General features: G+C 44.2%; 1 protein-coding gene across 3 annotated transcripts; it reads left to right on the forward strand.

Moving 5' to 3' along the window:
* Positions 1-496: 496 nt before the first annotated feature.
* prx (periaxin) lies at positions 497-16,566 on the forward strand. 3 transcript variants are annotated; one of them, XM_068651337.1, is made up of 9 exons: positions 497-672; positions 3,004-3,059; positions 3,192-3,299; positions 3,830-3,955; positions 4,203-4,371; positions 4,444-4,637; positions 4,791-5,020; positions 5,233-14,951; positions 15,141-16,566. In XM_068651337.1, the coding sequence occupies exons 4-9, from the start codon at positions 3,926-3,928 to the stop codon at positions 15,389-15,391; spliced, it is 10,593 nt and encodes a 3,530-aa protein (XP_068507438.1). In that variant the 5' UTR covers positions 497-672; positions 3,004-3,059; positions 3,192-3,299; positions 3,830-3,925; the 3' UTR covers positions 15,392-16,566. The 3 variants fall into 3 exon arrangements, with proteins under 3 accessions (XP_068507438.1, XP_068507439.1, XP_068507440.1); XM_068651338.1 differs by having other exon boundaries at positions 4,209-4,371; XM_068651339.1 differs by having other exon boundaries at positions 15,058-15,204.
* Positions 16,567-16,633: the final 67 nt, after the last annotated feature.

Here is a 16,633-nt window from a genome sequence, read left to right on the forward strand (position 1 = left end):
ACTGTTTAGCACACTAATAATACACACTCAGAAACACACACTAATAATAGAGAGGGGCACACACACACACACAAACACTGTTGCAGCTGCTCGAACATAGTGAGAGGAAGCTTCACCCTTTCTCCAAATCCCGTTCTTTCTATTTTTAGACCTTTGCTTTAAAAATAATCTGTAAACATCTCCCGCCGGGACCATCATTCTGCAAGCCCATGAGAGTTTTCTCTCCACATACCTAAAGTTCCTACTTTAACGACATTAGCTCAAAAAAGATACCCGCTTTTGAAATAATGCTTGCTGAGTGAGTAGCACCACATTCAATCTTCTCACAAAGCCACTTCCACCATGTCCCAAACCTTGTTATCTCTTTTTCCCTCCCGACTTTATCAGTAATGCAGTCCCCACCTCCCGCTGACCTAATATGGTGCATCTTCCTGCCTACCGGCCAATCAGAAAGCCGGCCCCGTCCCTCCTGGAGATGCTGTGGTCCCGCGTCGGCCCGGAGGCTTTCAGTGAGGGGAGCCACGGGCTGGCTGGTAACGAGGGATAAACGTTATTGACAGAGAGTGAGGGGGGGCAATTTTAAGAAATACCACAAGAGTGAGAGACTGAAAGTTCTAGGGCGGAAAGAAGACAGAGGCTGAGATTGAAGATCTGAAGGGAGACCCTGAGAAGGTAGGATGAAGCTTCAGCTTCCTTTAAAGCGCCGTTGAGTAGCTCTGGAGAGAAACGTCAAGTTTCTGTCCTGTAGTTGTCATGGGAAGTTTTGCGGAAAGTTGCTTGGCCTGCACGGTGTGGAATGGCTGCACATGGCGGAACAATAGCATGCTGTTTCAACAAACACTCGAGTAGTGTGTGTGCCACCATGACTTTTAGAGTGTTTGGTGACAAGACCTGGCCAAAATAAATGCTAGCTCCCTCATTCAGTATGTAGACAAGCCACGTTGGGTAGGCTTTGCAGAATGTCAGAATTTTAGCGTTTGTCAAAGACCAAAAATCGGCAGAAAATAGAATGACGCAGAGCTGTCAGAAGTTCTGGCATGGATTTGATTCAGCCTTCGTTTTAGCGTTACACACCAGTGACAGCTGCAACATGATGGTCATTGGATCCGTTTGCCCCCTCCTACACAGAAATGGACCCCCCTACCAGCCTTACCCGCCCCAGCCTGGTATGTCGGTATGGCGAGGGCACAACGATAACACCCAAGATAGTTGCGTCTGGACTAGAAGTTTTTTGTATATGTAGACCTTGCAAAGCTTTTTTAATCGAGCAGTCGTATTTAAGACCCGTCACTATTGGTGCTATCTGCTATGGTTTAGTCCATGGGCTCTATTGTCGTAGACTGTGCACGTGTATGGGTCTTGATTTTTGTGCGGATGTAAGCCTCCTTTAGCATGTTTGGGAATTTGTCTGCGCCGTTGTGGGCGTTCCGACACCCCAGGCACACCCGACAGTTTGTTGTCTGAAAGTTGTTAACGTTTTACTATGTAAATGATGGAAGCAGGTCTAAGTTGTAGTACAAGGTGGTGTAACGTGATTTTGGTGAATTTGTTCGGACAATAAACATTCAAGTATAGATTCCTCAAAAATCTAGTTTTTGTTTATTGTTACTTCCAACCACTGGTCACTACACAAATGGAATTTCAGTCATGTCTTCATGGTCAGATGTAGTGTCAAGCTGCTTCTGACATGTGAAGCCTCCATGAGTCCAGCTGGTGTGACTAAGGCCAAGAACTGGATTCTCCTTTTTTTTAAAAAAAAAAGGTTCAGAGTGTAGTGGAAACAGCTCGACGGCATCGCATGAACTCTTGACGCTTCGGCGTAAATATGGACCACAACTGACATGATGGATTGCAACGGTGGTTTAATGGCGTCCGCCGTCCGGGCGGTGGCTGTGGTGCAAGTGGGTGAGGTTCGTTTTTGAGCAGGAAGTTGGGTCAAGAATGCATCTGGGAAGGCCTCGCCCCCTTTCCATCCCATGAGGAAACAATGTTTGACAACTGAAGGAGGATGAATCCGTGAGGGAAGAGCCCTGTCAGTGAATGTAACACTGTTTACTCCCAAATAGGTGGGCATCTTTGTCAGAAAGACTTTCCTGTTTACATGGAGCCATTTCCTGCCCAGAGATGGGCCAATCTGATTCATGGACCATCAGAACAAGAGCTGGCTTGACACACTTGATCCTAAGGAGGATCGGTTCCGTCTGCACTTGTTTTTTTCTTGTCTCATGAGTCAGACAGGAAGTCAGAGGATGTTTCCCGTCTGTGTTGGAAGTAACAAAATACAAATACTGGACTTGAGATTTTTTAGGTATCCATACTCGACAGATTTTTCTGACGTTTGATTTTTAGGTTCTGCACCTTTTTAGTCGTCTTGTTTTTAAGTTGGTTGATGTTCAAATATCCGTGGTTGTTTTTAAACTGCTTTCCAAATCAAGTTCAGTTCAGTTGAGCGTGTGTAGAACCCGACATCCCAGCACGTTAACATTTCAGGAATGGCTTGGCTTGGCAGTCACTGCGGGCGGACCTTCAGCTATTTCATGTGATCACTTTCTAAGGACCTCACTTTGGCTATGTATGTTCTATGCACCTGTGTGCGTAAATTCATCCATGTGGAATGGCGAACCCCGTTTGGGGTGTGTAGATGAGTGTCCGGTAACCAGCGGGTCACAAGATGACATAACTCGCATTCTGTGGCGCTCACTTTAATACGGAGCGACCCTTGCTGCAATAAAGGCCCAGACCCGAATAAGTCACCAGCTGTATCATCCACTTAAGACAGATAAACACCTTCCTTTCGCCCTCGTCAAGAAAAACATGCATTGCAACTTCACAGATGAAATTGTTCACACAAGATATGACGTCTGTTGCTAACCAAAACAGAAGCAACAAGCGAGGGGCATAAAACAGTCTCTGACATGAATTTAATTGCTAAACAACTGTTGTGACCGCTCACCAACATGGTTTAATATGCTTCCTTTATACGTTTTGTTGTTCCCCTTCCAGACTCTGACAGAGAAGACGACGACGGCCATGTTTACTTTGCCAGCAGAGATCACACGGTAACCAAAAACGCATCTCAAATGACGAGCTACGCCCTCACCATTTAATTTGTTTCGCAAAGATAACGCTTCCTTTCCATTGACACACATTGAAATATACGAGAACCATCACCGTGTGGTTCTTCTGCACAGGTGAAAGATAAGAAGCGTTCTCCCCCGTCCAGCAGACCCCCCGCCGGCCCACAACGCAACCCTCACCACAGCGCTTCTGCAGAGGAACACGAGAGTCCAGAGAGAGTGGTGAGACGCAAATTCAGACATCTACTGTAGCCTATTTTTTTTTAATCAACCTTCCATCCATAATCTATATACACAAACACTATCCCAACAAGAATATTGGAACAGTGTGGAGTTGCTTCCACCTTCTATTCCTCTGCAAAGAGTTTCAACAATGGATCAATTGAAAAAAGTGTCTCCAGAGACTTTTGTTGGCTGCCACTCATGAGCTCAGCCGGCAGCACAGCCTCACTATGCTATTGTGGAGCACAATGGTCGGGCCACATAAACAGCTTTCATTTGTGCGGAGTCAGCAGAGTTGTCAGCAGTCTTTACACCAGGGCATCAACAACAAACAATGTGGATTATCTTTGATAAATTACTCTAGAGCCAGAAATAGATCTTACCACGGTAAGACTGTTTGGTAGAGTATGGGCAAGACAATTATTTAAAATACTGCTGACACACACAAAAGACACGAATCAATGTTACCAAATTGAATGGTAATGATGGAGCTGAAGGCATTATGGAAAGCTCTTCATCTTTGTGCACAGGAGCAGAAGGAGAAGCTCCATGCAGAGTTGAAAAAGGTGCTGAGTCAGAAAAGAAGTCACCTTAGAGCATCCACCTGCCAACTGGCCCAACCCGAGATGGACCCAGAAACTTTTGACGAGCAGACGGTAAGTCCCAATAGCCATCATACAAACATCGATCCGGATTCAATTAGAAACGTTCAAGTAGTCTCCTAAAAATACAAACCATGCAAAAATGACAAAAAGACAAATTCACAACTAAGAGTCCACCGTCTTGCCCCTATTAATGAAGTGCTAACAGTTTTGCTGCTGATGCTCACCATCTTGATTTGTAGCTTGATGGATTTCACAACAGTGACAGTCCAGACTGAAAAACCTTGCGTTTGTGATTGAGGACCAGACCCCGGCGAAAGCCGCCGAGCCTCCGGTGGAGATCATGGTGGAGACGGAAGCGGAGGCCGGAGCTAGTGGCTACAGCGTGACCGGTGGTGGAGAGCGAGGCATCTTCATCAAAGACGTCCTCAAGGACTCGCCAGCCGCCAAACATCTCAGTCTGCAACAAGGTGCCTGCATGCTACCCTATTACCTCCAACTACAGTCAACCCTAATTCTTGCTGACCTCCTCTCCACATCAGGTGACCAGCTGCTTAGTGCCAAGGTCTACTTTGACAATGTGCGATATGAAGACGCTCTGAAGATCCTTCAGTGCGCCGAGCCCTACAAAGTCAGCTTCCTGGTCAAGAGGACGATCCAGGGGGAGGATGTCTACTTACGTCCCCGCCTGCCCAGTGTGGACATCAAAGGTCCCAAAACCAAGGTGGCCAAAATGGTAATCAAAAAATGTCATTTGTCCCATGTGACTTTCTAGCACCAGTGTCTGAATTAAATATATTACCTTTTTCAAATTGAAATCCAATAACAAGCTTACTATGGCTTTAAAAAGATGCCTAAGGTGAAAGGTGACTGACCTTGTATGTTTCAGAGCGTGAAGGCCATCAAGCCATTCAAGGCCAAGAAGAAGCGAGGGGGTCGCTTTGGTCTGAGGAGGCTGAAGGAGAAGCGGCGTGAAGAGCTGGTGATCGAGGGAACGCCGCCCCGGCTGGACATTAGCGATGTGGACGTGGAATTTTGCCTCCCCAAGTTTAAACACAGGCAGAGTGGCCACCTGGAGGCCGATGGGGGTTCTGCAGCAAAGGAAAAGAGGAAAATCAGGTTGGTCAAGGTGTAATACATATAGGAATTTTTTAAGAACATATCTTGTGTGTATATATAATAATATACGTACAATTAAATGCTCCTCCACTGAATCAGAGAAGGTTCAGTTCATGTGTGTCCACCTCTTGCCATTCACCATGATATGGTGTCCTGTCATAATTCTCATTCTTCTCTGTAGCGGTTTTCATCCAAATAAAATGTCTTCTCAGGTTTCCTGGGATGAAGATAAAAGGTCAGAGCGGAGGAAAAGAGGACAGCGGACGAATGGAAGCAAAGGTGAAGGTCTCCCCGGCTGAGATTCCTGCAGCCAAAGTGAAAGCCAAAGGAAAAGCTCCCATGTTTGGAATCAACTTTCCCAAGAGTAAGGACGCCAAGTCTGGAACCGTGGAACTGAAGAAGCCGGGTGTAAACATTGCGTCGCCATCTTTAGAGTTCAGTTTGCCTGCTGGGAAGGGAGTAGAGGTGGAGATGGGGGGAGCGTCGTTAAATTCCCCGGATGTGGAGTTTGCCCTCCCTTCCATCCAAGCTGGTGCATCTTTGCCCGCCGAGAAGGGAAAGGTGGAAATTAAAGGTCCGAAAGTTGAAGTAAGAGGAGCCGACGCCAAAGTTTCAATGGGGAAAGTTGATGTGGAAACAGGCAAAGGTGATGGAAAACTGCAAATGCCAAAGTTGAAACTTCCCAAAATGAGACTATCGCGTCATTTGGATGAGAAGGATGACAAAATGAAAGTCAAAGCAGAAGGAGAAATCAGCGTTCCAACGGTGGAGATAAAGGGAGGAAGTGGTATTGTTGTCCCTGAAGTAAACGTCACCAAAGGAAACGTTCCATCTTTGCCTTCTGTTGACATCTCTTTACCCAAAGTCAAAGGAACATCAGACATGGATGTAAAGACATCAATTAAGACGCCTGGAATGGACTTTTCTGTGCCGGACGTGGACCTCCACGTAGGGAGAATTCCTGACGAGGTGGAGGGAACTTTTAAAGGACCAGAAATTTCCATGCCCACACTGGATATCTCTTTACCAAAGATGGGATCGTCTGATCTGGATGTTGGAGAAAGTAGAGGGAAATTTTCTCTTCCTTCTGCTGAGATTGGAGTAGACATGAGTCATTACATAGGTGGAGATGGGACATTCAGCCTACCCAGTTTTGATGTATCTCAATCACAAAAAGCTCATCTGAAAGGACCAGATGTTAAAGGTGAATTCAAGATGCCCAGTGTGGACCTGACGCTTCCCAAAGGCAAAGATGTGGACCTCAATGTGCCATCGATCAGTCTTCCAGAGGGTAATGTAAAGCTGAAAGGTCCGGAATTCAAGGCTGGGAGGATGGAAATGCCAGATATTGATGTCTCACTTCCGAAAGGAAAACTTGAAGGTGGCGTTGAGCTTCAAGGCCCTGATATCCAAGGAGGAAAGTTCAAAATGCCATCGTTGGATGTTTCTTTACCAAAAGTCAATCTTCCAGAGGGTGGTGTCAAACTAAAAGGTCCAGAATTCAGTGGAAAGATGAAAACTCCAGATGCCTCTCTTCCCAAAATTGAAGGAGATTTGGACATTGAAGGCCCTGATGTCAAAGGAGGAAAGTTTAAATTACCAACATTTGATGTTTCTTTACCTAAAGTCAACCTTCCAGAGGGTGGTGTTAAACTAAAAGGTCCACAATTTAGAGGAAAGATGGAAACCCCAGATGTCGATGTCTCGCTTCCCAAAGGAAAATTTGAAGGTGACTTTGAACTTCAAGGCCCTGATGTCAAAGGACCAAAGTTCAAAATGCCATCATTAGATGTTTCTTTACCAAAAGTCAATCTTCCAGAGGGACATGTAAACCTGAAAGGTCCGGAATTCAAGGGAGCAAAGATGGATATGCCGGACATCGATGTCTCACTTCCCAAAGGGAAACTTGAAGGTGACATTGAGCTGCAAGGCCCTGATGTCAAAGGAGGAAAGTTAAAAATGCCAACGTTGGATGTTTCTTTACCAAAAGTCAATCTTCCCGAGGGTGGTGTCAAACTAAAAGGTCCCGAATTCAAGGGCGCAAAGATAGACATGCCGGACATCGATGTCTCACTTCCAAAAGTTGAGGGAGATTTTGACATTGAAGGGCCTAATGTGAAAGGAGGAAAGTTTAAAATGCCAACATTTAATGTTTCTTTACCTAAAGTCAACCTTCCAGAGGGTGGTGTTAAACTAAAAGGCCCACAATTTAGAGGAAAGATGGAAACCCCGGATGTCGATGTCTCACTTCCGAAAGGAAAACTTGAAGGTGGCGCTGAGCTTCAAGGCCCTGATGTGAAAGGAGCAAAGTTCAAAATGCCATCATTGGATGATTCTTTACCTAAAGTCAACCTTCCAGAAGGTGGTGTCAAAATAAAAGGTCCAGAACTTAAAGGAAAGATGGACATTCCAGATGTTGATGTCTCGCTTCCAAAGGCTGAAGCAGATTTTGACATTGAAGGCCCCGATCTCAAAGGAGGAAAGTTTAAAATGCCAACATTTGACGTTTCTTTACCTAAAGTCAGTCTTCCAGAGGGTGGTGTCAAACTGAAAGGTCCAGAACTCAAGGGCGGTAAGATGGATATGCCGGACATCGATGTCTCACTTCCCAAAGGAAAATTTGAAGGTGATCTTGAGTTTGAAGGCCCTAATGTCAAAGGAGGAAAGTTTAAAATGCCGACATTGGATGTTTCTTTACCAAAAGTCAATTTTCCAGAGGGAAATGTAAAGCTGAAAGGTCCAGAATTCAAGGGAGCAAAGATGGATATGCCGGACTCCGATGTTTCACTTCCGAAAGGAAAACTTGAAGGTGACGTTCATTTGCAAGGCCCTGATGTCAAAGGAGGAAAGTTCAAAATGCCAACATTGGATGTTTCTTTACCAAAAGTCAATCTTCCAGAGGGAAATGTAAAGCTGAAAGGTCCGGAATTCAAGGGAGGAAAGATGGATATGCCAGATATTGGTGTGTCACTTCCCAAAGGACAATTGGAAGGTGGCATTGAGTTGGAAGGCCCTGAGGTCAAAGGAGGAAAGTTCAAAATCCCAACGTTTGACGTTTCATTACCAAAAGTCAATCTTCCAGAGGGTGGTGTCAAACTTAAAGGCCCCGAATTCAAGGGGGGCAAAATGGAAATTCCGGACATCGATGTGTCACTTCCCAAAGGAAAGGTTGAGGGTGATGTTGATTTTGAAGGCCCTGATGTCAAAGAAGGAAAGTTCAAAATGCCAACATTGGATGTCTCTTTACCAAAAGCCAACCTTCCAGAAGGTGGTATCAAACTGAAAGGTCCAGAATTTAGAGGAAAGATGGACATTCCAGATGTCGATGTCTCTCTCCCCAAAGTTGAGGGTGATTTTGTCATTGAAGGCCCTGATGTAAAAGGAGCAAAGTTCAAAATGCCATCATTGGATGTTTCTTTACCCAAAGTCAATCTTCCAGAGGGCAATGTCAAACTAAAAGGTCCAGAGGGCCGTAAGATTGAAATGCCAGACTTGGATATTTCATTTCCTAAAGGAAAAGCAGAAGGAAAACTAGGAATTGAAGGACATGGCAAGGGTGGAAAGTTTCACATGCCCTCTGTTGATCTTTCTCTTCCAAAAATAAAAACAAAAGGTCCACAGATCAATGTTGAGGATCCTGAATTTAAGGGTGGAAAAGTCACTTCCCCATCCGTGGATGTTTCCCTTCCCAAAGTTGAAGGTGAGCTCGATCTCAAAGGCCCTGATGTCAAAGGAGGAAAATTTAAAATGCCAACATTGGATGTTTCTTTACCCACAGTCAGTCTTCCAGAGGGCGATGTTAAAGTAAAAGGTCCAGGACTTAAGGGAGTAAAGCTTGAAACTCCAGACCTTGATGTCTCACTTCCGAAAGCTGAGGGAGATTTTGACATTAAAGGCCCTAAAGCCAAAGGAGGAAAGTTTAAAATACCATCACTGGATGTTTCATTACCAAAAGTCCATCTTCCAGAGGGTGGTGTGAAACTAAAAGGTCCAGAATTGAGGAAAGGGAAGATGGAAATGCCAGACCTTGACGTCTCACTTCCCAAAGGAAAGGTTGAGGTTGATCCAGTAGACCTTGACATCAAAGGAGGAAAGTTCAAAATGCCGACAATTGATGTTTCTTTACCAAAGGCCAATCTCCCAAAGTTTGATCCCAAATTGGAAACACCAAATATCAAAGGAAAAATTGAAATGCCACACTTGGATACTTCATTTCCTAAAGGAAAAGTTGAAGGTGACCTGGATCTTGAAGGACCTGATGTCAAAGGAGGAAAGTTTAAAATGCCGACAATTGATGTTTCTTTACCAAAAGTCAGTCTTCCAGAAGGTGATATCAAACTAAAAGGCCCAGAACTTGAGGGACGGAAGACTGAGATGCCAGACTTGGATATTTCATTCCCGAAAGGAAAAATGGGAATTGAAGCGCAGGTTGGTAAAGGAGGAAAGTTTCATATGCCCTCTGTTGATCTTTCTCTTCCTAAAATGAAAACAAAAGGTCCAGAGATAAAAATCGAAGGTCCTGATTTTAAAGGTGCAAAAGTCACCACCCCATCTTTGGACGTTTCCCTTCCAAAAGTTGAAGGCGAATTGGATCTTGAAGGCCCTGATGTCAAAGGAGGAAAGTTCAAAATGCCAACATTAGATGTCTCTTCACCAAAAGTCAATCTTCCAGAGGGAAATGTAAAGCTGAAAGGTCCGGAATTCAAGGGAGGAAAGATGGATATGCCGGACATCGATGTTTCACTTCCCAAAGGAAAACTTGAAGGTGACATTGAGCTGCAAGGCCCTGATGTCAAAGGAGGAAAGTTCAAAATGCCAACGTTGGATGTTTCTTTACCAAAAGTCAATCTTCCCGAGGGTGGTGTCAAACTAAAAGGTCCCGAATTCAAGGGCGCAAAGATAGACATGCCGGACATTGATGTCTCCCTTCCAAAAGTTGAGGGAGATTTGGACATTGAAGGCCTTGATGTCAAAGGAGGAAAGTTTAAATTACCAACATTTGATGTTTCTTTACCCAAAGTCAACCTTCCAGAGGGTGGTGTCAAACTAAAAGGCCCACAATTCAAAGGAAAGATGGACATGCCAGATGTCGATGTCTCACTTCCCAAAGGACAATTGGAAGGTGGTGTTGAGCTTCAAGGCCCTGATGTCAAAGGAGCAAAGTTCAAAATGCCATCATTGGATGTTTCTTTGCCTAAAGTCAACCTTCCAGAGGGTGGTGTTAAAATAAAAGGTCCAGACATTGACAGACGAAAGATTGAGATGCCGGACTTAGACATTTCATACCCTAAAGGAAAAGTAGAAGGAGAAATAGAGATTGAAGGGCATGTTGGTAAAGGTGGAAAGTTTCATATGCCCTCTGTTGATCTCTCTTTTCCTAAAATAAAAACAAAAGGTCCAGAGATAAAGATTGAAGGTCCAGATGTTAAAGGTGCAAAAGTCACGATGCCAACGGTTGACATTAAACCTCCTAAAGTTGAAGGAGACTTGGATATTGAAAGCCCTGACGTTAAAGGAGGAAAGTTCAAAATTCCAACGTTTGACATTTCATTACCGAAAGTCAATCTTCCAGAGGGTGGCGTCAAACTGAAAGGTCCAGAACTCAAGGGAGGTAAGATGGATATTCCGGACATTGATGTCTCACTTCCCCAAGGAAAACTTGAAGGTGGCGTTGAGCTTCAAGGCCCTGATGTCAAAGGAGGAAAGTTCAAAATGCCAACGCTGGATGTTTCTTTACCAAAAGTCAATCTTCCAGAGGGTGGTGTCAAACTGAAAGGTCCAGAACTCAAGGGCGGTAAGATGGATATGCCGGACATTGATGTCTCACTTCCAAAAGTTGAGGGAGATTTGGACATTGAAGGCCCTGATGTCAAAGGAGGAAAGTTTAAATTACCAACATTTGATGTTTCTTTACCTAAAGTCAACCTTCCAGAGGGTGGTGTTAAACTAAAAGGTCCACAATTTAAAGGAAAGATGGACATGCCAGATGTCGATGTCTCACTTCCCAAAGGACAATTGGAAGGTGGCGTTGAGCTTCAAGGCCCTGATGTCAAAGGAGCAAAATTCAAAATGCCATCATTGGATGTTTCTTTACCCAAAGTCAACCTTCCAGAGGGTGGTGTTAAAATAAAAGGTCAAGACCTTGACCGTCGAAAGATTGAGATGCCGGACTTCGACATTGAAGGCCCTGATATCAAAGGAGGCCAAATTAAAATGCCCAAACTTGATGTTTCTTTGCCAAAGATAAGTCTACCAGAGGGTGGTGTTAAAATGAAAGGTCCAGATTTGGGGGAGGTCTCACTCAAAGGAAAAACAGAGGGAGAAATGGGTATTGAAGGTCATCTTGGTAAAGGAGGAAAGTTCCATATGCCCTCTGTTGATTTTTCTCTTCCCAAAATGAAAACAAAAGGTCCAGAGATAAATATTGAAGGGCTTGATGGTAAAGGTGGAAAAGTCACCATGCCAACTATGGATGTTTCTCTTCCCAAAGTTCAAGGTGAGCTGGATCTTCAAGGCCCCGATATCAGAGGAGGAAAGTTCAAAAAGCCTACTGTTGATGTTTCTTTACCGAAGGTTAGTCTTCCAGAGAGTGGTCTTAAACTACAAGGTCCAGAATTCAGAGGAAAGATGGAAGCACCAGATGTTGATATCTCAATTCCCAAAATCGAGGGGGATATTGAGGGACCTCATGTCAAAGGAGGAAAATTCAAAATGCCAACCATTGATGTTTCTTTGCCAAAAGTCAATCTTCCGGAGGGTGGTGTCAAATTAAAAGGTCCGGAATTCAAGGGCGCAAAGATGGATATGCCGGACATCGATGTCTCACTTCCCAAAGGAAAACTTGAAGGTGGCGTTCAGCTGCAAGGTCCTGACGTCAAAGGAGGAAAGTTTAGAATGCCATCACTGGATGTTTCTTTACCAAAAGTCAATCTTCCAGAGGGTGGTGTCAAATTAAAGGGGCCGGAGATCAGTGGAGGGAAGACTGGGATGGCCGATCTGGATGTGTCATTCCCTAAAGGAAAAGTAGAAGGAGAAATAGGATTTGAAGGGCATGTCGGCAAGAAGGGAAAGTTTCATATGCCCACTGTTGATATTTCTCTTCCTAAAGTGAAAACAAAAGCTCCAGAGATAAATATTGAAGGTCCTGATGTTAAAGGTGCCAAAGTCACTATGCCAACGGTTGACGTTTCTCTTCCCAAAGTTGAAGGTGACCTGGATCTTGAAGGCCCTGACGTTAAAGGAGGAAAGTTCAAAATACCAACATGGGACATTTCTTTACCTAAAGCCAATCTTCCAGAAGGTGGTTTAAGAATGAAAGGTCCGGAACTCAAGGGGGGCAAAATGGAAATTCCAGACATGGACGTGTCACTTCCCAAAGGAAAAATTGAGGATGATGTTGATTTTGAGGGCCCTGATGTCAAAGGAGGAAAGTTAAAAATGCCAAAAATTGATGTCTCTCTACCCAAAGTCAATCTTCCAGAGGGAAATGTAAAGCTGAAAGGTCCGGAATTCAAGGGAGCAAAGATGGATATGCCGGACATCGATGTCTCACTTCCCAAAGGAAAAGCAGAAGGAGAAATGCGAATAGAAGGGCATGTTGATAAAGGAAAGTTCCACATGCCCTCTGTGGATATTTCTCTTCCTAAAATGAAAGCAAAAGGTCCACACATAAATATTGAAGAGCATGAAATTAAAGGTGGAAAAGTCGCCATGCCAACGGTTGATGTTTCTCTTCCAACAATCAAATCTCCAGAAGTAGACTTCAGTTTGGAGGGTCCTGATGTAAAAGGTGGAAAACGTGGGGCAGTCAAACTTCCAACTGTTGACATCTCAGCTCCAAAGGTAGATCTTGACTTTGGCCTCACCAAACCAAAAGGTGACGATGTGGAAGTGGCGCTTCTGAAAGCAGAGGGAAGTCGGCCATCTTCTGGAGGAAGTTTTGATTTGCCTAATGTTTCTCTCAAAGCCCCTAGTTTTACGCTTCCCAGGTTTGGTGGAAAGTCCAAGAGCGGCCGTTTGGAGGTTTCGGGACAAAGCTCTGAGGGTGACATTTCTCTCAAGGCGCCATCCGTGGAGTTGGGTTTGGACAGTACAGTGAAGGGCAAAAAAGGTAAACTCAAAATGCCCTCCTTTGGAATATCCCCAGCAGATGCCGATGTGTCTGCGTCTTGTCCTGAATTTGATGTCAATACAAAAAAGGGGGACATTGCCATTCCTAAACCAGATGTTGATGTCAAGGGGAAAGGTCACTTCCATGCGCCTGATGTCACTATCAAACTCCCAAAGTTCTCCATGCCAGGAAAGCCAAGTGGTGACCTTGAAGCTAAGGCTAAGGCCAAGATGCCCTCAGTTGAGCTATCACTTCCCGCCACTAAATCACCAGAAATGGAGGTTCTTCTCCCCAAAGCAGAGGTAGACGTATCCCAGTGTGACATCCAAACCTATGAGGGAGACCTGAAAATTCCCAAAAAGCCTGGGATTGATGTGACTGTGCCTAAAGTTGACCTAGATGTGCCACTTCCCAAAATAAAACTCGAGTCCAGTTCTGAGAGAGGAGCGAAATTTAAGATGCCTGATGTGGACTTATCCCTACCAAAAGGAAAAATCGGCAGCCTGCCAAAAAGTAAATCTTTAAAGATGGAAGCACCAGAAGTTGAACTTAAAATGCAGTCAATAGACGTGTCCCTACCCAAGCCGCCAGATGCTGACGTACATGGAGATGGACAAGGCACCTTTAAGACGCCGCGTGCCGACATTGACCTACCAGAAACGACAATGCCAAAGACAGACATATCCATGAAGATGCCAAGACTGGACATTACAGGTCCAAAAGGGGACTTGGAGCTGGATTTGCGACTTCGGAAAGGAGACACCAAAGTAGATGTATCTGATGTAGAAACCAACAGCAAAGTCAAAGGGCCCAAAGTCAAAGGAACAAAATTCAATATTGGAATGCCCAAAAAGAAAAATGGTGGTGGTGTCAAAGTTGAAGTCTCTGGTCTGGCATCCACAAATCACAACGGACACAAAGAGGGAAACGTTAACGTCCAAATGCCGGGCGTTGCGTTACCAAGTGCAGGTGTGAAAATCCAAGAAGGCTCAGCAGAACGAGGCCTACCGTCATCATCTAGTGCAGTCCCCAGGATTCCAGACATAGACTTTGATATTGGCACAGCACAAGATGAAGATGAGGACAAATTAGGAAAGAGGATAAAAATCCCGAAATTTGGTGTCCCTCTTCCCTCCCTGTCCTCTCCGGAAGGAAGACTGGAGCTCTGTGGGTCGGAGAGCAAACAAGAGGGCCCCAAAATAAAGAAAGCAGTTTTTGTTTTAGTAAATCCACCTCAAACAGACAATGTGACTTTAAATACAGGTGACGTCAAAGTGAAGACTTCCAAGTTTCAAACAAAGACCATGGAAACATCTGTTAGCACAACTGTAACGTCAGTGTGTGCCAGTCCAGTCAAGACAGAAGACCCAATGTCAGGGTTCCATTTTGAAAAAGATTCAAAACCTCATAAGGGCTTCAAGAGCGAAGACGTGGCCGCTAGTGGAAAAGTCAAACTTCCAAAGGTGGAATTCACTTCTCCTTACGGAAAGAAAGCTGCAGGTGACGCCAACTTTGAAATGGCAACCAGACTGGGCAAACCTTCATTGTCAGGGGAAGCTTCTAAAGGGCTCCAGATAAAACCCGGCAAGGTTTCATTTGAAGGTTTTGCTGAGGAGTCCTCAGGGGAAGTTGTCTCACACCACTCCAGAACAGAAAGGCTGGATCAGGACACCTTGGGATCACCAGCTGCTTTTACCATGGGGTTCAGCTCAACAAAGTTCCAAACCTGGAGCGAGGGAGACACCATAGAAGATCCCCAGGGAACAGAGGCTCCCTCTTGGTTCAAGGTCCCGAAGGTCACCCTGAAACCTCACTCCACAGGTAGGCCTGGTTTGAAAGCAGTCGTGTCTTGTATTTTGGATTTTTTGGGCATTTGTTTATTTATTTTATTAACTGTCCCATCTTGTGTTGTCTCTCTGCTATAAAGGCTAACCTTCCCTTCTGTCTTACATGCTTCTCCTACTGTTTTCCCTCCTCACCTCTTGTCCTTTTGACCTGGCCTCCTGGCAGGCTTCCTCCAGATCACGCCAGAGGGGTCTCCTCAGGCACAGCGGCGAGGGGAGCTGGGAGGCGAGGCCAACTTGTCAGGCTCATTCTGCCAGCAGTCCTCCGACATCACCACAAGGGAAGTGTCTTCCGCGAGGGGAGGGGGCTCGGTTACCGTGGTGACCAAGACCACCAGGACGAAGCAGCACTCCACGCCAGCCGGGACGTCAGCGGGTCATTGGTTGGGAACCACTCACCCGCCGTCAGACCTTTGAGGAACCGGATACGCCTACAAAATCTAAGTCTATATAAATACAGACACGTCCCACCTTACGAGTTATGTTCTAGGAGGCCGTTTGTATATTCAATTGTTTGTAATCCGTTACAGAGCTTTATTTTAATTTGCAAAGAACCCTACAGTAACTATGGTGTGACAGTCTTTTTACATTTTTAGGACTTTAGGGGAAATTTTGCCATTTTACTATTGTCACTACGTATTAGTGCCTGTTCATTTTGCGCATCTTTGTTGAAAATCTGGTCAATCCAGTCTCATTAGTGTACAGTTCTTCATATTACAACGTAAGAATAAATACGATTTTACAAACTACGTTAAACAGGATTTTTTTGCAACGCAATTTCATTGTAGCTGAAGTAGTTACATTTGACATTACTGCCAGGGGACGATGTAAATAGAAGTTTGTTCCTTGTGGAGGTAGTTTAATCATTAGTATTATTACCACATTCTCCAAGAGTAGTGACGGGAATGTTTTTGTCACATTGATTTGTGTGTCTTTGAGGCTTCTTTGACATTGTGACACATTTTGTACTTTTAGCTTGTCAGTCAACTTTTTTTGCCATTTGTCTGGATCGGATCTGTAAACTTTTGACTGGTGGTCAATCATTCAGACCAAAATGCTGCTGTTCTAGTTCATCTTTTTATTTTTCTTGGATCCCAAGTTAGGAATATCTCGCTAAATTTAAATGTTTCTTTTCATATGAATTATATGGACACAGTTATCAAGCTATTGGGATAAACAGTATACAATAGAAATGAAAGGCTGATTGTCCATATAGTAAATATACACCTCACCCTCATATTTACCACAGAATACAAGTAATAGTTTTCATAAAATGACATTTTGTAGAATTAAAAAAACTGAAAAGAATATCTGACAGCACTACCCATCATCACATTTCTTATGAGTAACATTTGAGAATGTATTTGTTTTAGACTCCGGTTGCTGCGCCTGTTTTGCAGGTGAAATTTAAATTTTATTTTACAAATGCTGGATAAAGAATATATGTCAGCACACACTGAGATGTTTGTGTAGAAACGAAGACTTTCGATTTTGACGTATTTGTTAGGTGGTATAGTAAATGTGTTGTCATGACTGCATTGGAGAGATTGTTGGTGAAGAAAGTACATGAATAAAATAATATATTGACACAACGTGTATATTTTGAGAACGGTATATTAAGCTGCAACACAAATAATTTGTGACTCAATATAAAAATGA

The sequence above is a fragment of the Syngnathus scovelli genome, chromosome 7 (assembly GCF_024217435.2).
Source record: "Syngnathus scovelli strain Florida chromosome 7, RoL_Ssco_1.2, whole genome shotgun sequence".
NCBI classification, from domain to species: domain Eukaryota; kingdom Metazoa; phylum Chordata; class Actinopteri; order Syngnathiformes; family Syngnathidae; genus Syngnathus; species Syngnathus scovelli.

Excerpts from the sequence above, each read along its gene's own strand:
- prx (XM_068651337.1), top strand. The coding sequence starts at position 3,926 with ATGGACCCAGAAACTTTTGACGAGCAGACG. Across the intron at positions 4,372-4,443 it reads ACATCTCAGTCTGCAACAAG|GTGACCAGCTGCTTAGTGCC; the intron begins GTGCCTGCATGC and ends TCTCCACATCAG. Across the intron at positions 4,638-4,790 it reads AAACCAAGGTGGCCAAAATG|AGCGTGAAGGCCATCAAGCC; the intron begins GTAATCAAAAAA and ends TGTATGTTTCAG.